Source organism: Dendropsophus ebraccatus, chromosome 9, assembly GCF_027789765.1.
Source record: "Dendropsophus ebraccatus isolate aDenEbr1 chromosome 9, aDenEbr1.pat, whole genome shotgun sequence".
In the NCBI taxonomy this organism is placed as follows: Eukaryota; Metazoa; Chordata; class Amphibia; order Anura; family Hylidae; genus Dendropsophus; species Dendropsophus ebraccatus.
Window position 1 is genome coordinate 48,929,683 of NC_091462.1, and position 22,821 is coordinate 48,952,503.

At 43.8% G+C, this 22,821-nt stretch overlaps 1 protein-coding gene across 2 annotated transcripts in view; it reads left to right on the forward strand.

The window, feature by feature from the left end:
* The window catches only part of KANSL1L (KAT8 regulatory NSL complex subunit 1 like), a 60,985-nt gene extending 39,504 nt beyond the window's left edge, over nt 1-21,481 (forward strand). The window contains exons 7-16 of one of the 2 annotated variants that reach the window (XM_069983222.1): nt 2,427-2,574; nt 2,835-2,945; nt 3,977-4,069; nt 5,406-5,479; nt 6,348-6,496; nt 7,425-7,473; nt 13,722-13,843; nt 16,611-16,773; nt 18,217-18,450; nt 19,608-21,481. In XM_069983222.1, coding sequence (XP_069839323.1) covers nt 2,427-2,574; nt 2,835-2,945; nt 3,977-4,069; nt 5,406-5,479; nt 6,348-6,496; nt 7,425-7,473; nt 13,722-13,843; nt 16,611-16,773; nt 18,217-18,393 — 1,086 coding nt within the window. In that variant the 3' untranslated portion in view covers nt 18,394-18,450; nt 19,608-21,481. The remainder of the gene's footprint in view (nt 1-2,426; nt 2,575-2,834; nt 2,946-3,976; nt 4,070-5,405; nt 5,480-6,347; nt 6,497-7,424; nt 7,474-13,721; nt 13,844-16,610; nt 16,774-18,216; nt 18,451-19,607) is intronic. The other variant, XM_069983223.1, reaches the window with a different exon arrangement.
* Nucleotides 21,482-22,821: the final 1,340 nt, after the last annotated feature.

Sequence of the window (22,821 nt, forward strand, 5' to 3'; positions counted from 1 at the left end):
TCTGTACACCCATAAAATAGATTCCTGATTTCATGCTATAGGTCTAAATGGTTCTTATAAAGACGTGAAAAGGAGAAGTGATTCATCCTCCGCTGGGAATTCTGGGAAGAAACATATGCAAAGTAGCTCTCTAGTGCCACCTTTTGGCACTTGCATCTCTTCATGCCAATGCTTAACTCCTTTAAAAAAAACGTACAGCATGACTGGGAATTTAGCAGTGGTTTGGCTTCTTATATTCTTAGTCTTGTTTCAGGACCTTTTCAAGGAGCAAGTGTTGACCTCCAAATGGTGACACCAGAGAGCTATTTTGCACAGCTCTCTTTCTAGTATAGGTACAAGACATTATTTGCATATTTTATTTACAGTGACTTCCTTGCTTTGGTTCATAGAAGGGGTCCCCCGTGGGATATCCCTGTCTGTGATGTGCATATACCTTAATAGGTCATATAGACTGTAGTTGTCTGGAACTGCCTGCTCAGTGACTTCTAGGAATGCACTCTCTGTGCCAGCAGTCTTGTGCTCCCTTTATTCAGTTAGACTGTGAGGCTTCTACCATTTTCCAAGCACAGTCACTAATATGAGGATTTGTAAACTTGTTCTGTGTTGTAAAATAAACTTGTTCCATGTTGTTTTTCCCCAGATGAATATTATTACCTGTATTTTCCGGCGTATAAGATGACCTTTTAACCCGAAAAATTGGGGTTAAAGTCTTTTTTCCCTGCACTTACTACTGCATCAAGGCTTCACTTCCTGGATAAAATGGTGTCACGACCCGACTCCCAGTGTTGTGCGGGCTGTGGCTGCTGGAGAGGATGATGGCAGAGGGACACTGAGGGACACAGAGCACTGGAGGGACACTGAGCATCCCCCTGCCATCATCCTTTCCAGCAGCCACAGCCCGCACAGCTCTGGGAGTCAGGTCGTGACATCACCATTTTATCCAGGAAGTGAAGGCATGATGCCGTAAGTGCAGGAAAAAAGCACTTTATAAGCATTTCCCATAATGTAAGCCCCTTTTTGGGGGCAATACAATACTTTAAGAAAAATTTTTTCTGGACTTCTCCTTTAAATTTTTTTTTCTTTTTTAATTTAGCTGCAGTTAACCCCTACCTGACTGCAGCAGGGTTGCTGTCAGGCAGGGGTTAACATTTTCTGGCGTAAAAGGCGAACCCCTGACAATCTGCTTAAGTCAGGGGTCGTCTTATACGCCCAGTCGACTTATACGCCGGAAAATACTGTATACTTAAAACTGCTTATGGTGAGGGAAAAATTAAACACTGGTACTTACTTGTTACTGATCTTCCGCCACTTACTGCTGCTGAGTTCTTCTTGCTTGTGTCTCGACGCATAAGCAATGCCTACTCATTTGGTCACTTGCGGAGGTAGGCCACTGCTTTGGCCAGGGATTGGCTGAATAGGCCTTACTTATGCATCAAGGTGCAAGCAGGAAGCACCATCAGAGTGGTGGGGATCAGCAGCAGGTGAGTACTAGTGTTTCCCCCCCACCCCACCATAACCACTTTTAAATATAAAAATATAAATCCCTTAAACTTTTATGATTTTATATCCCTAAGATATGGCGGACAGGTGTGTGGATTTATCATTTACTTCACCTGCAAAGAGTGGCAAAATTGTTTTATACAAGCCCTATTTTGCGCACAAAAATATGCAAATTCATACAAGGAATTTTGCTCAAGTTTGCCACTGTGCTCTGCAGCAGGGAATGATAAAATTCTCTCCTTAAAGAGGTTTTCCACCTTAAACTCACATGTCCTCTATCCCCTGTCCCCTACGGCAAGTGACCCACGGCTTTATTTGTTCTCTTTGGAGCCGCCGGAAAGAGCCAAGTGCTGTACTCAGCTAGGGGACAAGTTAGTTTAAGGTGGAAAAACACTTAGGGGGACATTTATCATTTGCACCTTTTTTTGTGAATATTTTTAGCACTGTGCACTGGCTTATATGTTTGCAGCCTAGTAAGGTATTTATGAACATTCACATGTTGGTTCATAAATCACCTGCTATAGCTTCCCTGGCGCTGTGCATTTTACTGCAGGTATTCATGAATTGACCCTGGTTAAAAAAGTTCCGCTACCCTGGGACTGGAGTACAGATGCGAACGAAAATGCGAAAATTTCAAAATTCTCACATGATAAATCCCGGCTGAGAATATTCTTACGGATAACCACGCCCACAAATGTCAAGAAGGCAAAAAACTGGAGTAAGCTGTCATATTCACACATACACCGAGCTACACTGTTTAGTAAATCTGACGAAGGGCTGTGCACATCACACATACGCCAAAAAATACTAAGGAGCACAAGGTACACTGCTTGATACATGTCCCCCTTAAAGTTTTCATTAATTTTTAAAATTCCGTTTTTTAGGCCTTTTAATTTTTTTTTATGCTTGTATTCTATTTCTTGCAGTCTTTGCACTCTGCTGAACCATTACATAAAAGTCATGAGTCGTGGCAAACTTTGCTCCGCTGTGACAAGCCTCAGCAGCCTGTGTTAGTAAAACGAAACGTCTGTCAACTAGACCCATGCTTCCACCCTGTCTTGTCTCTGCCTTCTGGTAAGCTTCAGTACTGATTTAGGTTATGTTCACACATAATGTTTACATCAGTTTTTTTTTTTTTAAGCCAAAACCAAGAGTGGAATCACAGGGCAAAATTATAATGGATAGATTTCCCCAGTTTCTGTGTTATCAACCCACTCCTGGTTTTGACAGAAAAAAGACTGACGGAAATAATATGTGTGAACATAGGCTTAGGTTCCAGTTACATAGACGTGATTATTTTTTCCTCTTTTTGACATTACTGATTTGTAATCTAGACCTTCAGTTACATCTGCATCTTGAGGGTTTGCTGAAGTGCAAGAGTGACAGTACAGATGCTTTGAGTAGCAGCTTTTTCCACACTAACTACGATGAAGATTTCTCTTATGGTATGTCTATACATTAGTGTTCACCTTTACAGTGTTAATGAACAAAACACTTAAATATCTCCTACTGTGATCCACATGTCTTAAAGGGATTATCCAGCACTACAAAAACATGGCCACTTTCTTCCGGAGACAGCACCACTCTTGTCTCTAGTTTGGGTGTAGGTTTGGTAACTCAGTTCCATTGAAATTAATGGAGCTTAATTGCAAACCATACCTGAACTGGAGACAAGAGTGGGGCTGTCTCTGAAAGAAAGTTGCCGTGTTTTTGTATCGCCGGATAACCCCTTTAAGTGCAGATCCCTCAAATTATCATCCACTTTCAGCATCCAGATTTAGAGGTGAACAAGAGGGAGTATACATTGTTGGTGGCATCCAGCTGGAAAAGACAGTGAGGAGGAGCAGCGTGAGCTGTTGTTTTCAGTAAAATAAACTGAGCCGATCAGCATCACAGTTGTTTCTCCCAAGTCTCTTTACCTTTAGACCCAGTGTAATACCTAAAGAGTCTGGGGGCTGTAGCCACTCACAACTTTTGCATGACAGAAGTATTTTAAGACTTTTGATGGCTTTTATACTGATAAAGTCCTAAAAATATTACGGAGATTATAAAGAACATGTTTGTGTAAAAGCAGTGTGGCATGTACTGTAAATTCTATGGGGTTATTATGTTTCCGCAACATTAGGGTATGTTTTATTGGGCTTTTTCTTCACTTATAAGTCACTGTGCTGTCACTTGGGGGTTGGGGCTTTCTCAGAGCCATGGACAGTGTGGAGGGTAAAGGACCACCAGCCCTGAAGCTCCCATTAATGTCGTTGGGATCTTCAGAGCATAAGCGTACAGAAAAGATGTGACATAGTCCATCTTTTCCATGTGGTTCCCTGTCTTTTTACTTCAAGTCAGCAGGAGAAGGGTTAAAGAATGTTAGCTGAAAGTAATTGAACCTTTCATTTAAACTTCTTGTTGGTGCAGATCATTTGATTCATTGTTAGGTCACATTGATTATATTTTCCTAATTGTTTGGTTCTGGTTTTAGTAGCTGCCAGGAGTGATACGTCCCCTGCCAGGCCACAAGTAGTACATGAAACGCCCAACCAAGAAAGAAGATACGGGAATGCAACTGAAGCTGGTAAAACTAAAATATGATTAGAGATAAGATCATCAAAACTATCACTTTAAAAAAAATTGTGACAGCTCCATAAAAGGCTGCCATAAAGGTGCATGTGGCAGCTTTATACAGAGGCATATGGAGATTTTTGGGATTCTGGATGAATATAATCATTACAGGCAGGGGTAGGGTAAATTTTTGACCCCCACTGGACTTCTACTTTAAGCATGATACATGATATATTTCTGTTGTTGGCCTTGTACTTATTGTTACTTATATCAGAACCTTAAGATATCAGAACCTCAAGATTCAGTGCCACAGAATGAAAATAAACCAACTGGCTCATGTCATCGTAGCAAAGGAAAAATGGGTCATATGCAAAAAAAGTTTTAGGCCATGCTCACATTTAGTAAAACAGCCGGGTTCTGTGAGCCAGCCGGGTCACAGAACGGCCGGTGTTACTGATGATCATCTTGGCCGGTACTGCAGTACCAGCCAGATGATCTTAACTGCTGCTGAATTCATCAGTGTGCACCCGCATCCGAATTCTCCGCTGCACACAATGGAGCGTATGGCCGGAGCCGCACGCTCCATTGTGTGCACTGAGGTTCTCTGCAGACAATATTCAATGAAGCGATCCCGGCCGGAGTGTATACTATGCGTATACACTCCAGCCGGGATTCCTGTAGCCTCCAGCACAATGTAGGTTCAGTAGTAATCATGGCCGTTGTTGAAAATCGGCAACAATGGCCGTGATTACTACTCAATTTACGTTATGTAAACATAGCCTTAGGGTAGGTTCACATGTAACTGATCCACAGTGGATTTTACACAGCAAGTTTGCAGCGAAAACCACTGCAGATCACTTAACAGTCATTCTGAATAGGATTACATCCTCGCAGTGTAATTTTCATCTCGCTGCGAGTATGTAAACCCTGCCCCCCTTAACGGCCCGGTCCACACTCTAGCTTGCTTCGGGGGCTCCCGGCATCCTGGCGTTGCGCTCATTGAATGAGCAGGACGTCAGGATGCTGGGAGCCCCCGAAGCAAGTAATGTATGCACCAGGCCGCCGTGGGTTAAGGTATACTCGCAGCGGGATGGAAATTCAGCTGTGAGTATGTAATCCTATTCATAATAACAGTTAAGGGATCTATAGCTGATTTTGCTGCGATCTCGCAGCCTGAAATCCGCTGCGGATCAGTTAGGTGCGAACCCACCCTAAATGTTCACACAACCGTATTTATTCTACAATTAAAAACATTTTAAAACATGTAATGTAATAGAAGAGAGGTGCTAACACCAGTATAACTACGAGTTACCATCCATGAAACTGACTTTCTTTCTTTTCAATTTTAGATACTCATCTGAGCCTTGTCGCCACAGCTGATGATCTCTGTGTGACCCCCACTGCTCAGAAAACCCCTGTACAGGTATTTTAAAACATATTGTCATTTCTCAGGTATGAATGTATATATTGTTGGTTCTGTATTTTTGAAATTTAGACAGGTCACTAGACGGCAGAGCTAGGCTACACCTTTCCCAGGTCATAGCAATGCCTTCCGCTTCTTAAAATACCCCAGGATAGAAGACTGCGACTCAGAGCAGAGGACCACATATAACAAGACAACATAGTCTAACAGAAGTAATCCAAGGGGAGCAGCGTCAGAATACACATTACCCAAGATGTATTAATGTATCTGCACCAGAATTCTGTCCAAAATGCGGCACACGGGACCACATTCACCACATTCATTATGCATTTAGATACTTTAGCATTGTCCGGTATAAAATATGAGCATGAAGTAAATGAGGAGTGAGGCTGTGCACCAAAAAATGTACAAAAACTGAACACAAAAGTCTGCTAAATTTCTACACACAGCAAGGGCTGCATATGTATGGTTTAGTGATGTTTGTGCAGGCCTTGATCATTACCTATTCTCCCCTGGTGTCCTGCAGCCTTCTGCCAGTGCTATTTCCTTGCCGCTGACGCTTTTGGCCCCATCTCTTTAGTTACAGGCTGCTCAGCCAATCACTGATTTACATGGGACAGTGTGGCCAGTGATTGGCTGAGTGGCCTGTCATTAAAGAGGCGGGGCCAGAAGCATCAGTGGTGGGGAGAGAACACTGGCAGAAGGCTAAAGGACATCGAAGTAGTATAGGTAAGTATAAACTATTACTTTCACATCGTCACAAGTCATCAGCATGTAAATGTATAGAATATAATATTTAGAAGGTTTATATACTGAAGGGTAAAACATGTTAATAACTTTAAAAAAAAATTGTTTGTTTAATGTACAGGTACGGGATCCTAGTATCGTGCTGAGTGCGGCAAGAAAAAGGTTGAGGAGTGAAAGCTCCAATGACATTGACAACATTGTTATTCCCATGAACCTGATTGCACCATCTAAATTAGAGAAATTACAGTACAAAGAAATTCTCACCCCAAGGTATTTGCCAGCAGACTATTTTGCTTACATTATAGCTAGTCTTGTCAAGCCGCATGTAGACCACTGAATTTGGGATCTGTGCGAATAGTGACTGATCCGGTGGCTGCCACCCAGGTATTAACTCACAGCCTCCTAAATCATGGCCACTAGATCAACTATTCTAGGGGAGAATGAGGCATGCTACATCTTATAGAATCTCATAGATTTTCTTTATCAAATCAGATTCATAGGGAGGTAGGGTAGAGGTCATGTAGACCACTGTGAAAGGCCTGATACAACTCCTAACTATTTGACCATATGCATGAGCCCTTGAAGGGGTTGATTGAGGTTAAAATATCAACTATTTCCTTTTTTTCCTTAAAGTGACTGTACCACCAGGCCCAGGCTGAAGCACTGGAGGCAGGCCGACCCACCCTTAGTGGGAGGAAACCCTAGACCCTCTATGATAGGATTCCATTGATTCTAATGGAGTCACGTCATGGAGGGGCTAGGGTTTCCTCCCACTAAGGGTGGGTCGGCCCGCCTCCAGTGCTTCAGCCTGGGCCTGGTGGTACAGTCACTTTAAAAAAAAAAGAAAAAAATATAAAAATCCTGACATTACAACATCAATAGTTATCTCTTGCTTAGTACTAAGGCTCAGCTCACATCTGTAGCGGAAGCTCCATCCTAGGCCTCAAAAAAAACAACATAGCAAGCAGTATTTTTTGTCCTGTTATGATGATGGACAGAAGTCAGAAATCTGAGGAACCCCATTCAAGTCTCTGTGCTCTCATACCTATCATGCAGTGGACAGTCCAGTTATGACTCTTGAATGCGACATACAATGGAGGCCTTGAATGGAAAAACACAGATGTGGACCTAGCCTAATAACAGAGGTAAATCTGTTTCTTATACACGGTTAATTATAAGTATTCTGATTCACTTGCAGTTGGAAAGAAGTTGCACTTGAACCACTGACGTCTCCTCAATGCGAAAAGGTTAGTTTTATCTTTTATTGTTTGACTTTTCTACAATACAGGTCATCAACACAGAGCACAAGCTTTACCTTCAAGTGTAGCTGTCGTTTATTTTTTTTGTAACTGGGTTTATTAGCTGAAAAATGCATTTTTCCCTTACGTCCCATTGGCATCACAACATATGGGGTAAATTCGCCCCTGCGAGCCCCTGGGACGAAGGAATATTTAATGAAAAAATAACAATTAAATTTTAATCCCCTCCTCCATGAGGTATAAATAGGCTCCACCTCCCCCTAGACCTCAGTCTTTTTTTACTTCGTTGCTGTTAGCCCTAGGGGACTTTGTCCCTCCTCCGTTTTTATGCTTTGTTAACCTGTTGCATTCAGGTTTTCTCTCCAGGTAATGATTGCTGGGATGCCGCTGGAGCCGGTGTCCAGGTAGTATCCTGATATTTGCTTCTGCAGGTCTTAGCTTTTAAGTTTTTCTTACCTGGTGCGTCTTGGAACGCACTCTGCGTGTCACCGAGCCGCTGGCTTTTCTTCCATTTGCGTTCGACTGTGGAACGCATCGGCGCTGCGTGCGTCTCAGCACTGCGGCATCAGCGCCATGTCACTTCCAGGGGCCGGCAGCGGCGCGCGCTCTCTGCATGCTGGATTAGCTGTGTGTTCAAGGCAGAAGGTAAGCTGTTGCTACCTCTAGGTCTGGCTGTCTTCCTCTGGAAGGATTTTCTGTGGCTCATTTGGATCTAATAGAAAACATCTGAGTGCAAAGTGCTGTGATCTCTCTTCTATATACTTAAAAGTAAGTGTTGCTGCCACCTAGTGTCTCTTTCCGATATCACTCTAGCCAGGCTAGTGGTTTATATGTATTGTAATACATTGATTATTTGCAGATGTCTGAAATGGAGACCAATCCTGCTGCTCGCAAAAGACCTTCTAAGGAAGCACTTAATGTGCCGAGTGTGAGACTTCACTACCTGACGGCTATGGATACCGTAGGAGGATCATTTTTTCCAGATAAGATTCATCCTTTCTTTCATAAAAATATTTATGAATGCCTAAAAATATTTATAATGCCTAAGTACGCTGTCCTTCATGCAGACCTAAACCTATGAGGAGCCTGATGTTCAGGAGGTAGTTGTATGGGTCAAGGACTATGTGCAAAAGACTTTAGCGGCTAATGAGATTCGCCGCCCGTGTCCTAAGTTAAAGACCAAATGGAGCATTTCTCTCTCTACTCCCAGCCTTTGAGTATATTACTTTATGGCTGTAGGATTATGGTCATTTTCAGTTTTACTGTGATTGATGAAGTTAGGTCATCATCTTCTTCTGAAACCTCTTCTACTTCTGAAGATGAGAAAGAATTATTCAGGGGGTATTTCACAGCTGATAGAATTCACAAGCTCTGCTAAGCTGTGCAAGCTGAAATACACCCTGAGGAAATAGAAGAGGATAGGATTGGTCCTCCTCAAAAAAGCCTAGGGCTTTTTCTGTGGGAGAGACTTCATTGTCTATGTTACAGGCGGAATGGAAGGAACCGGAAGAGGCTCCGGGTTTGAGCAAGAGGTTTAAGACCTTATATGTTCTCAAGGAAGAACAATGTAAGGACTGGATTGAGCCTCCAAAGGTGGACCCGGCCATAGCCAAACTGTCAAAATGTACTGTGCTGCCTGCGGAGGACGGATCCAATCTTAAGGATCCGATGGATAGAAGGGTGGAGGTAGCCCTCAAGAGATCATATACGGCAGCGGCAGCCCAAGGGGCAGTCTCCATTTCTTCTTTGAGGTTTCTAGAAGCCTAAGAAGATGGCTGACCAAGGTCCAGGAAAATTTGGAAGGTAGAGCTAGCAGGGACAAGGTCCTTCGCTCCTTAAAAAAGGTCATTATGGCCATTGACTTCCTCTGCGATGATGCATCTCAGGGAACCAGGTTAGCGTAAAAAAACTAGTACGCTCTCAACCGCTGCCTAAGGGCGCTATGGTTAAAACCCTGGGTTGGAGATGCTAACTCCAAAATTCAGCTCTGTAATATGGAGTTCCAGCCAGGTAGGCTGTTTGGCTGTAAGCTGGATAAATTAATGGAGGAATTGTCTGACAAGGAGGGGAAGTCCCTACCATTGTCCTATAAGAGCGGTGATTCCTTACGCAGAGCAAAATCTCCTCAGCGAGGCAAAGGGAGATACCAGTACAGAGGTCGAGGAAGAAACTATTCCAGAAGAGGTTCCGGGAAGCAGCAGAATAAGGACACCAACAAGAAACCAGACTTCTGACGCAGAAGCTGTCCAGTGGGAACACGTCTGAGTTTGTTTCTCCCTGCCTGGGAAGAATTAAGAAAAGATCACTGGGTGTTAAATATTATTCAAAATGGTTATGTCCTTCATTTATCATCTCTTCCTTCTCCAAGATTTCTTCTGTCAAGAAATCTTAAGCCAGAAAGACACTTAGTCCTAGAGACGGAAATTCTTTACCTCCTTTCCATTGAGGCTTTAGAGGATGTTCCTCTATCCGAGATCGGTCAGGGAGTTTACTCCCCAGTGTTACTAGTGCTGAAGCCATCCGGAAATTGGAGGCTTATTATAGATTTGCGATATCTCAACAGGTGCATCGTAAAGAAGACGTTCCACATGGAGAACATAAGATCGGTAAAATCTATCCTCCAGGAGGGAGATTTTATGGTCACCATAGATCTACCGGATGCATATCTTCATGTACCGATTCTGAAGGCTCACAGGAGAGCCTTCGCCATCCAAATCCAGGGGAAGGTAAGACACTTACAATTCAAAGTCCTTCCATCCGGAATACCTCCGCACCCTTTGTTTTCACTAAGGTAGTGTCACCATGATGGTTCGCTTCCGTTTACAGGGGATAAAGTTATCCCTTACCTGGACGATTGGTTGATTATGACTCAGACTCAGGATCTTCTGAGAGTTCAGTTGAACTATGTCCAGGACATACTTCAACAATTAGGTTGGCTTATCAACATGGAGAAATCAGACTTAATTCCTAATTCCTCCTCGTCAGGTATCCATAAGAACATAAATGCGCTTTCTAGGGCTCCTTGCCTCAGCTGCGGACGCGGTGCCATGGGCGTTATGGCACATGAGATTTCTTCAGAGAGAAGCACTAACAGTATGGAACCGAGGACTGAAGGACTTGGATGCGATGATGTTCTATCGACTCAAACAAGACATTCTCTAATGTGGTGGAGACAAGTCAAACATGGAGTTTTATTTTCAGAACCACACTGGATAACCATCACGACAGATGCTTCAGGAACAGGTTGGGGAGCTCATCTGACAGTCATCACGACTGCAGGATCTTGGAGTCAACAGGAATCCGCTCTGCCCTCCAACGTGAGGGAGCTTAGAGCGATTTACCTAGCTCTTCTTCATTTTTCTCCTCCTATTTTACAGAGAGCAGTCAGAATCCGGATGAACGACATGACCTGTGTGGCGTACCTAAACAGGGAGGTACCAGATCCCCTTCTCTCCTCAGGGAAGTAGAGAAGATTTTTCTGTTAGGCAGAAACCAGAATAACCAGACTCTCTGCGATTCATATCAGGGGTGTCGACAATATATTGGCGGATTGAGTCGAGGCCTGACATTACCGGGGAATGGTCTCTCTCAAGGAGAGTGTTCATTCAGTTAACCCAGAGGTGGGGGCTTCCTCAGAGAGACCTCATGGCATCAGCAAGCAATGCCAAACTGAGGAATTTCTGTTCCCTTTACAGGGCAGACAATCCCACGGTATTGGACTCAATGACAATACCATGGACATACCAGCTGGCGTATATCTTTCCTCCCATAGCCATGATTCCCAGAGTTTGACTAAGATCAGTCTAGATCAGTCGTCAGTAATAATAATAACTCCCTTCTGGCCGAAGGGGTCATGGTTCACCCTGCCCATGAATATGAGCAGAGGGGAATTTTGGAGATTACCTCTGCATCCGGATCTAATATTCCAGGGTCAACATCTGTGCAGAAATTTTTCCAGCCTCAGCTTGACAGCTTGGAGACTGAGAGGACCGTATTGGACTCTAGTTTTTCTGAGAAGGTATAGTATACTCTTTCTCACGCTCGTAGTAGCACTACAAATAAATCTTATGCACGTATTTGGAAGATTTTCAAGATTGGTGTGCGAGCAGGAGTATTGATGGACCTAAACCTTCTACTCCACAGTCATTGGAGTTTTTACAGGAAGGCTTCTATAAAGGATTAAAACCTAGTTCCATCAAGGTGCAGATAGCAGCCCTCTCTGCACACCTAAACTCACGTTTCTTTCAGATCTTGGAGGTAAAGAATTTTGTTAAGGCTAGACTAGGCCTAACCTGGTAAAGCAGGTAGACCCATGGGACTTATCCTTTGTGTTGAGACGCCTGTGTCTTCCTCCCTTTAAGCCTTGGGAGGAAGTAAACTTCAAGTTAACATTGAAAGTTTCTCTTTTACTAGCCATTACCTCTGCTAAGAGAGTTGGAGAACTTCAAGCCCTTGGCTCCGCACCTCCATACATGATTTTTTCCCAAGACAAAGTTATCCTTAGGTTCCTTCCAGGATTCCTGCCTATGGTGGCTTCATTTGCCAACATCAACCAGCCAATAGTATTGCCTGTATTTTCACCTACTGGATCATCTAAAGAAGACTTGGATCTTTCTTTATTAGACATATCCAGAGCTATCAAGATCTATCTACATAGAGTAGGTGATTTTCGTAAAGACAAGAATTTCTTTATCCCTTTCGCAGGAAAGAACAAGGGGAGAAAGGCTTCAAAACCTTCAATATTCAGATGGATCTGTGACTCCATTGCCTTATGTTACTCCTCTGCTGATCTGGATCCACCAGAATTTGCCAGGGCTCACTCTACTAGAGCTGTGGCCTCCACTTGGGCAGAGCGTGCCGCTGTGCCACTTGAGGACATATGCCAGGCAGCTACCTGGTCGTCTTTGACTACCTTTGTGAGATATTTCAGGCTGGATACTTCTTTTCTTGTCAAGAACAACCTTTTCAAGATCTGTTCTTAATGCGGACGTAATAAATAACCCGCCCATTGGGGATAATGCTTGCTAATTCCCCATATGTTGTGATGCCAATGGGACGTAAGGGAAGCTAAAATTATTATGTTAATTTGTTTTCCCTAAGACCCATTGGCATCACAAGACTCCCTCCCTGTGTTTTATGTTTCTTTATAATTAGACTGAGGTCTAGGGGGAGGTGGAGCCTATTTATACCTCATGGAGGAGGGGATTAAAATTTAATTGTTATTTTTTCATTAAATATTCCTTCGTCCCAGGGGCTCGCAGGGGCGAATTTACCCCATATGTTGTGATGCCAATGGGTCTTAGGGAAAACAAATTAACATAATAATTTTAGCTTATCATGAGAAAGCAGTTTGAAGCTCCCCCCGTCTTCATTGTTCTCTATGGAGAGGGGAGGGGTGGAGAGAGATAAGGCACCAAAACAGGACAACAAAGAGTTAATTTACAGCTACATCACTGGGCTATCTCCTCTTCAATCAACACTGACCTCTGAATAGAGGCTTTCAGATAGCTCCCGCTGTGTAATCCTTTGTTCTCTGCTGACGACTAATCTCCCTCCTTTCTCCGTCTCCTCCCCTCTCCATAGAACAGACAGGGGCATGTCTGATGCAACAAGACATAATTTCCTGATAATGAGCAGTGAATGGAAAAGAGGAGGGAGGGGGGGGGAGTCTTTTTGAATGCAGATAATGGCATATTTGCCTAATAAACCCAAATACAAAGTTTCTTAAAATCGCCTGCACTACATGTTTCCTACTCCTATTCTCTGTTGCTTGTTAGAAATAGGAATACTGTATATTGATGGGGCCTTCTGGGAAATTGTAATCCTTTCCATACTGCCTCCCTATGCCATAAACCATACTTACTGACCTGCTAATCATTTTCTCGCTTTATCAGCTGTGCAGTCTTCAGGTCCCAGCTGTGTTCCCATTCTGCTGGTTTCTAGTACCATTGTGCACTGTTAAGCTCTATCAGTAGCAGCGGTGTAGTATAGGCTCATTTATTATTTTATGGCACAGGAAGTCAGTAGGGAAAGTATTTTCCAAAAAACCCTGTTAACAGTGACCTCAGCACCATTTTCTAGTACTTGCGAGTTGCTTTAATAAGGCCTATATACCATTTTTTTTTTTTATAACGTTTTGCACATGTTCTATCTCACACACCCTTTTTACACACACTATAATAAAATGCCGCCCCTACAGTATGCTTTGTTTCTCACAACATTCATTGCTGTTCTAGGAAGTTTTTCAGCTCGAGGATCTATCAGACGAGGCTTTTTTAATCCGTCATCAGAAGTATGAGCAGGAAGAAAAGTCTCTCTGGTCATTTTGGGAATATCGCAAATGTCCGAAAAGGAGCAGGTTAGTGTTTAAAACCAGTGATAAAGAAAACTACACACATACTGGGAAATAATCAAACTAAACAATCATATGCTATCTTGGTTATAAATTCTAAAAAGTTCTCAAAAAGAGAGTCTTAGAAATGATCACACAACATGAGAAAATGGGTTATCATAAGGCTTGACTGGTTAATAATCAAGAAACATGACTCTGCCGATACAGTATAATGTATAAGAACATCAACATCAGTTGTATCTGACCCACCATATAAATAGTACAACGAAGAATCTCAGGATCTGATCTCTCGAAGGTTCCACAACTTTTTTTTTTTTTTTAATAATGTAGCTGTGCTTATACAATCCACTAAAACCTTTTGAGGGTACATTCACACATATTAAAGGGGGTCATCCAGGATTAGAAAAATATGTCTGCTTTCTTCCAAAAACAGCACCACCCTTCTCAGGTTAAGTGTGGTATTACAACTTGTTTCCCTTCACACTAATGGAACCGAGCTGCAGTACCAGACACAAACTGAGGACAAGGGTGGTGCTGTTCCCAGAGTAAAGCAGCTATGGTTTTCTAATCCTGGGCAACTACTATAATCTGCTGCAGATTTCATGCTGCGATTACATCAATATTTAAAACCTTCAGCATGAAACCCGCAACAGATTTAAAGCAAATGTACCATCAGGTACATTGCTGCTATTTTTTTTACCTTAATGGATTGGCCCCAAAGCAGAGATGCCGGTGGCACAGTCCCTTTTTTGAGTTGCCGCCTGGTTCCTGCACTTGGCACTGGTCTTTTCCCATGCACCGGCTCGCCCTGGAGCACTGGGGGCAGGCCCGCCGGCCCCCAGTGTGACAAAACCCCCTCCCCTCTGTGACACGTTTCTATTAGAATCAGTGGAGCCACGTCACAGAGGGGAGAGGGATATCGCCACGCTGGGGGGTGGGGGGGTGGCGGGCCTAGTGTCAGGGTGAAAACTGGTGCTGAGTGGCAATTCAAAAAAGGAACGCGCCACCAGCATCCCTGTGCGAGCGCCGGTCCATTTAAGTAAAAAAATAGCAGCAATGTACCTGATGGTACATTCGCTTTAAGGGTGCCTTCACACCTACCGACTCGCAGCGTTAATAACGCTGTGAGTCGGCTAGGTCCTGGCAGATCACTGTCCGTACATACACGCAGAGGTCTGAACAACCGCTGCGTGTATGTAAATCTGCCGGCCACTTAACCCCTTCTGATGCCGGCCGCCTCCCGCTCCGCTCTGTATACATTACCTATCCGCGCTGCATGGGGTCCCGGCGTCCTGCTCTCCCGCCCGGCCAATCAGTGGCTGCGGCAGGGCAAAACACTGATTGGCCGGGCGCGAGAGCAGGACGCTGGGACCCCGTGGAGCGAAGACAGGTAATGTATACAGAGCGGGAGGCGGCCGGCAGATTTACATACACGCAGCGGTCGTTCAGATCTCTGCGTGTATGTACTGACAGTGATCTGCCAGGACCTAGCCGACACAGCGTTATTAACGCTGCGAGTCGGTAGGTGTGAAGGCACCTTTAAGAGTATTCCTATCACCTAAACTTTCATTAGGCGATTAGAAATGCAAGAAAGCAATTTGGTAAATGCTTTGCATTAGCAAAATTGCTTTTTTTAAAGTTTGGCCCCTTTCTCTTGCTGTCATGTTGACAGTGGTTGCCTAGGTTCCCGACCACCACTCACAGCTACTGAGCTTCCTGGAACAAATGCCTTGAAATGAACCTCCACTGTGTTTCTACTAGGCCGGTGTAGCTAGTGAGCAACGCATTTAGGGACTCGAGCACTGTTCCTGCTAAACCAGGCAGGCTAGATCAGCAGTAAATAAATATTGCTGTACCTGCTGCCAAATACTTACTTAGGGTGATAATTGTGTTTGTGATCATTGGGAATTAGGACAGAAGAGGAAATACTGGCTGCAACCTTAATAGTCCAGGGCAGAAAAGTGATTCCTGTCCATATCCCTAGTGGTCTACAACAGTAAAGAGGGTAATGTCACTATTACTAGTGGTTTAGGGCAATAGAAGGGTTAATATCGGATATCCGGGGGTCCAGTGGGTTACCCACCTCTGCAGGCTCAAGAAAAAAGGACAAGGTTACAAAAACAATGCTGAGAAACAAAATGGGGTTGTGTAGGGGGTTGGGAGATTACACTGCAGCGGTATGGACATACAACAGTAGGTGAGCGGTATTTGCACAAGGGACAGCTGCCCAGAGCTTATGGAGATGAGAAGCTTTGATTTACCTTTGAGGGAAAGTGTTGAGCAGGCAGATTGGCTTAGCTTGCAGGTACCTGGTCTCTCCCTCCTGCAAACAACATGTTTTAAACCCATCCCCACTTCCTGTAATTTGTCCTACTCTGTTAAGTGAGACAGATTTCCCCTGACAACTAGCAGTAAACAGCAAATTGCAGAGAACTGAGACACCTAGTGGCCAAAACCCTTACAGTTTTCTGTAAATGAATTGGTTTGCAAATATGTCAAGAATCAAATTAGAATCAGTGTCCTTTTAAAGGGAGAGGTCATGCAGCCTGTGTAGGAGTAGACTGTGTGGCCATGCTGCAAAAAGTGAAGAGTAACTGCATCCCTCTGCCAACTGAACATGGTGGTGGGAGTTGCAACTACAAGAATCTTAATTGAGCCACTTTAATAGTCACAATAACCACTATTCTTGCAAAGAATAATTCACTGTTTTGCCATTGTGTACAGTCACCTTCTTGCTTTATAACAATTTGTAAAATGTTTTTTTCCTCTTCAGGACTTCCAGCCATAGCTCAGGTCATTATCCAGGAAATATGTTTTTATGCAATGAAGACAACTGTAGTCCAAATTCTATGTCACCGATTTCTTGGGACACACCACCCCCTAGTGGTTATGCTTCACAAAGCCTTCAGTTTACAGCTGACCACCAGCAAGGGAAGGTAAAGGTTTACATTTCAAATAGTATGACTGACTTGGTTGGTTAAATAGGCACTGTCCCTTTAAAAAAATGAAAATTTTTAACATGTCACACAGACCTTTTTACAGCAAAAGCACTTTATTAAGTCACATCTGTGACCCAGCTTGGTCTTCATCAAGTAGGAGATCTGGATGATTTTATAAAGTTTTGGAGATTTTGTGCTCTGGATGTCCTTGGATTCTCATTCTCCTTCAGCCCCACTAATCGTGCTATAGAGCTGGAAGAAAAGCTAGGCTAAGCACTGTACTCCGCTACTGTAAGTCTATGTAGCTTATCTCCTGCAGCGAGCAAGGTAGAGGAGCGCTCAGGTCTCCTAGCTGCTTCTCAAGATTAGTGGGCAGTCTGGACACCCAGACCGCCACCATTGAGAACTTTTGCCTTTTGACGTGTCTCTGGGAGATGTCAAAACTTTTTCATAGTGCCAAGGAAACCTTAAAGGGGTTATCCAGCACTACAAAAACATGGCCACTTTCCCCCCCTAATGTTGTCTCCAGGTCAGGTGCGGTTTGCAATTAAGCTCCATTTACTTCAATGAAACTGAGTTTCAAAACCCCACCCAAACTGGAGACAACAGTAGGGGGAAAGTGGCCATGTTTTTGTAGCGCTGGATAACCCCTTTAAGTATATCTATACAAGCTGTTACACACAGCTCAACTAGGATTTAGATTTTTTAAGAAAAGTATCCTTATCCTAGATAATCTATTTAAGGGTAGCTTTACACGTACTGGATTCGCAGCGGATTTCACGCTGCGAATCCATGTAGTGTGAAGTCCTATGGGGTTACATATCTGCAGCAGGATTTTCATTCCGCTGCGGATATGTAACCCGGCCCCTTTAACCCCTGCCACCCGCAGCCTCACATGCAGCTGCGGCGCCAAGCAGGTAACGTATGCTCCGGGCGCAAGCTGCAGGGGGTTAAAGGGGCCAGGTCACATACTGGCAACGGAATGAAAATTCCGCTGCGGGTATGTGACCCATTCAACTTCTCAGCGGATTTTGCGACAAACTCGCAGCATGAAATCCGTGCTGAATCTAATACATGTGAAGCTACCCTAAAGGTGGAGAAGTTCGGCTGAGCTGCAGTACTCCACTCGACTCAAATGACCAGCTGATATTTCCTAAACCTTAAAAGAAAAATCCTCTTCCTGCCTGTGCTTCTTATTTAAAGTTAAGGCGTACCATAAAGTTTTACTTCTTGGTTCTGTGTATCTAAGGTAGGGTAACAATAGTAGATTGGCAGAGATCTGAGGGGCAGGGGAGCATCTGTGAGCACTCCAGCATTGTCTGCTTCATAGCAGCCCATTTAGTTCTGCTATTTATTTACCTTGAGGATGTGAGGATATGTAAAAGGGGTTTTCTATATGTAGCAAAATGCTGACTGTCATGTCATGTTTTTGTCTTGCAGGCAGAACAATGGGAGCGAAGAGTGTTTCCTCTAACAGATGAAGCTGCCATGGCTATAATGGATACAGATAAAGTAACTCAACAGCCATCTTGCCCCTCCACAATACAGTCCACCCCAACCCATGTGGACAAAGGAGCGGAATGCCTTCATTCCAGCTGTGACAAAGAGTATAGGTGATGGAGCACTCTCCATTAACACTTAAGGGCTAGCCTGGTGCTTTGGAAGATAAACCAGGTAGATAAAACACAGATATTCTGACACCTAAAACCTTATCTTTCTTTCTCAGTGAAAACTTGTATTTCTGAAATTATTACTGATTGAAATTAGATAAAATTAGATGACAAAAGCTTCACTGTGTCTTAAGAATACACCCCAAGCTATATTAGTCAATATATTCTATGTTAAAGAATGGTGACACTTACTCCAGTACTGATAATTAAGCGTACCTTTTAATTTTCCAAATTTCTGACATGTCATAGTGACATTGGCAGAGGTCTGAGCGCCAAGACCCCAACCAATTACTAAAATGAAGGGGCTTGCTGCATGCACTGTGTCCTGGGTAATATGGCCAAAAAAACAAAATATATATATTTTTTTATTATTCTTAAATTAGGAGTAGTAGTAGTGGGAGTGGTAGTAGTAGATGAGGGGTGTAATAGCAGCAGTAGCAGTACTGGGAGTATTGGTTGTAGTCATTGGTAGGAGTTGTGGTGGAGGTGCGGGGCTAGGTACTAGGTACTCACCCACTATCTGGTGCCCTGGGTCTCTCCTGCCCCAGTGGCTCCTCAGTGCCCTACTGTTGCTCCTGGAGCTTGTTCTGGGTGCGCGGGATCCAGCAGGGGGTGCTCTGACCTGCAGGAGGAGCAGCTGCAGACCAGTCAGACTCCTTGTTTAAGTTTGAGGCCACCATCAAGCACACCACTTTAGCCTTAAGGGCCATAGCTCCCCCTGCAGGTCAGAGCACACTTTTTTCATTATTTTTTTTTTTTTTTTTTAAATCAACTTCAAAATTAAGGGGAGAATTGATTTATTAATTCGATTACTCGCCCAGCCCAAATATGTGTGAATGTATGTATGTGTGTATATATATACATACATATACACACACACACTGCAAGTCTGTATACTGTTTGCTTTGGCATCCTGAGGTGCACAGAGTCACGAAGAAGGGACACAGTGCATACAGCCAAGTGGTTCTCTCCTTTTTGTGATCCAATGACGGCTCTGAATCTCGGCAATACAAATTTCTGGCATCTCTGTGGCATGTCTGAGGTTTGATGATATGATAGGTACACTTCAATACCTTCTTAACACACCTATTCACACTGACAGTACCAGGAATCAGTGATTCTAGTTGCTGTAACTCACTGCCCTTTTCTTCTCTTTTATAGGTGCCGTTGAGGATACTGAAATCCTGCAGATGATTTGGCCAGTCAGCATTAGATTATTGCTATGGGCCCTGCTCCGGCAATGTTCAGGTTTTTTGTTCCCTCCTCAGTTAGCTGCACTCACACCACCTGAAGAGAACCCTAGCACTTGCTCAGTGTTATTGAACTGTATGATAAAAGCCAGATAAATGCTGGCAATAAAGCCAATTAAGGGGTGTTGTCACAGTTCTTAAAAACCGGCCAATGACCAGCAGACAACACAACATGAGCCTTATATGCGGTGATACCGAGCGGTTTTCATGTACTTTATAGCAGTTGTTTGATGCTATACCAATTTACTCAGTTCTTGGCCTTTGTTATACTTTGTTTACATTACATTGCCACCATTTGCTTTATCATTAATGGTTCATTAGATGTGGCTGTGATGGAGAGTGCTGGAGGCATTACATTAGACAACATAACAGCCTGTTTACCTGCATATAACTCCGTAAGGTTCTTGTCCTAAAAAACCTTTAAAGAGGATCTGTCAGCTCGCTACTCGTTTTTCTTCTATGTATTCCCTATACTAATCTCAAGCATCTTTTCTTAGGGCTCTGTATTTTGCCATTCCTATTATTCCACCTGCTAATCTATTAAAAGGGTATTCAGATTTTAAATAATATATCAATAAATGTCAGATCAAAGAGCATTCGCTGGGGCCCTGCCCTCCCCTAATCTCTAGAACAGGCTCCAAGTCTTTGTTATAAATGGAGAGAGACAAACATAGAAACTGCTGCTCCATTCGTTCTCAGTGAGAGCTCCCGCAGGTGACTGAACAATGTATGCCGCTGTCTTTGGCAGCTCCCAACAGGATTAATGGAACAGCAGTGGACATGCACCATTCACCATTGCATTTGTAACAGACTCGGGCCCTGTTCTTAAAAGGTACTCCGGAGGGAAAAAAAATTTTTTGTTGCTTATACAGTGCTTTAATAAAGTTACATTACTTTGTAATATAACTTTATTCAAAAATGTCTTTTGACTGGCAATAGTAAAGCGCAACATGACGCCCTCTACTGCCACCTACTCTGATCAAGTGCTGCTGCATAGTGCTATATAGGGCATGTACTCGCCCATGTACTGTATATTCTCTCACGTTCACCATGTCCGGCAGCCTCTGCCCAGTGACCTGTGGGTGCTATCACTGCTTATTCTGTTAGTGGTTCTAGCACAGTGGTGCCAGGGCAGCCTTTCCTCAGTTTAGATAAACAAGACACTACTCTGTATAGTGCTGTGCAGCGGCACTAGATTAGAGTAGGGGGATCAGGAACTGTAGGGCTTAGATAGCCCTGCATTTTGTGTCAGAAATATTGGTGACAGCAGAGGAGGCCATGTCCCTCCTTACTACTGCCGATCAACATAAGTGTAAATTAACAAAAACTACAACTTTATTAAAGCACTGTATTGGCAAACAAAATATTTTTTCCAAGAGTACCACTTTAGGATTGTGGGTGGTGGCAGTGGGAATGGTCAGACCACTACACTCTCTCTCCCTCTTATCATCCCCCCCCCATCCTGTAGACGGGATAGGTTATTTCAGCTCAGAATACCTCAATGTGGGTATCTGGGATTAGATAAAGCACAGCAAAAACACCACCCCTGTCCCCAGGGTGTGTATGGTAAAACAATTTTGCATCATTCACTTGGCTGCAACTGAGCTGCCAAACCATACCCAAGCTGAGGACAGGAGATGTGCCCTTTCATAACCCCAGGCCTAAATTACTATATTGAAAACTGACCAATGCTTTGCCCTTTGTTAATGGGTGGCTTTCTTACACAATATGACCCTGCCCATCAAAGGGGTACTCCGGGCCGGGGGTATTTTTAAGGATCGCCGGGGAGGGGGTGGAAATTGAAGCCGGAGGTCACTTACCTCCCCTGTTCCAGCACTGGTGCCCAGATCGCGCCGCCCAGTACTCCTGTCCCACAGGCGCTTGCTGGTCAGAGCTGCTGCATGAGACATGATGTCTTAAGGCAGCTCTGCCATTCAGCGGCCAAGGCAGGACTCCGCTACGGCCGCTGATTGGCAGAGCTGCCTTGAGACACCACGTCTTATGCAGCAGCTCTCATCAAGAAGCGTCCGCAAGACGGAAGTTCCGGGCAGCGCGATCCGGGCACCAGTGCTGGAACAGGGGAGGTAAGTGACCTCCGGCTTCAATTTCCACCCCCTTTCTGGCAATCCTCAAAAATACCTCCCAGCCCGGAGTACCCCATTAAAAGGTGTTGTCTAAGATAAACACATAATCAAAGATGCTGCCAGGGTTATGGGGAACGTGACTTACCTGTCCTGCTCTGACACAGCTGTCGGTCCCAGGCCCAACCACTCTCTGTGTTTTGACAATTTCCGCGGAGGTGCCATTTCCACCGGAAATGACCACTCAGCATAGATAGTATAGAATTTATGCTGAACTGCCATTTCTTTTAGGAGTAGGACGTCCACAGATATTGTGGAACCACTGACAGCGGCACAAAGCGGGCAGCCCAGAACAAGTAAGTATACATCATTGTTATGTCCCTGGTAGCATCCCCGATTATGGCCCAAATTTATTAAAGGGTGTAAAATATAGACTGGTGTAAACTGCCCACAGCAACCAATTACAGATCGATCCTCTTTCATTTTACCAGATCTAAAAGCAGAGCTGTGATTGGTTGCACCAGTTTACACCAGTCTATATTTTTCACCCTTTGATAAATCTTAAATCTAAACACACTTTATCCCGAACCACCCCTTCAAGTACTGACATTGTCAGCCTGCGTACGCACATCTCATTGATAAAGGCAAAGGTTTTACACCCTATGTCAATGTATTCATAGGGGAAGTTATAGAGGAACAATACAATGTGCAGTACTGGAGAAAAGATGCATCAGAATTAGTTGGAATAGATATTGGCATTCTGCATACATGGACATAGCACAAGAATTGACAGGTCCACTTTCCTATTAGTTTCTGTTCGGACACTACTGTACTTTTTTTAAAAATAAAGTTATTGCAGTAATTGGCTCAGTTGACTCTCTTCCCGGTGTTTCGTATAATGTTGGAAACAAAGGTTCTGTAATATGTTTTTTTTTCTTTTTGCTTAGATGGGAATGATGTTATCCAGAAGGGGAACTCTGGCAGCCAATATGCAGTAATCAGGGGTTACACATAGTTAAACCTCTGACATTTCGCTAAGACATG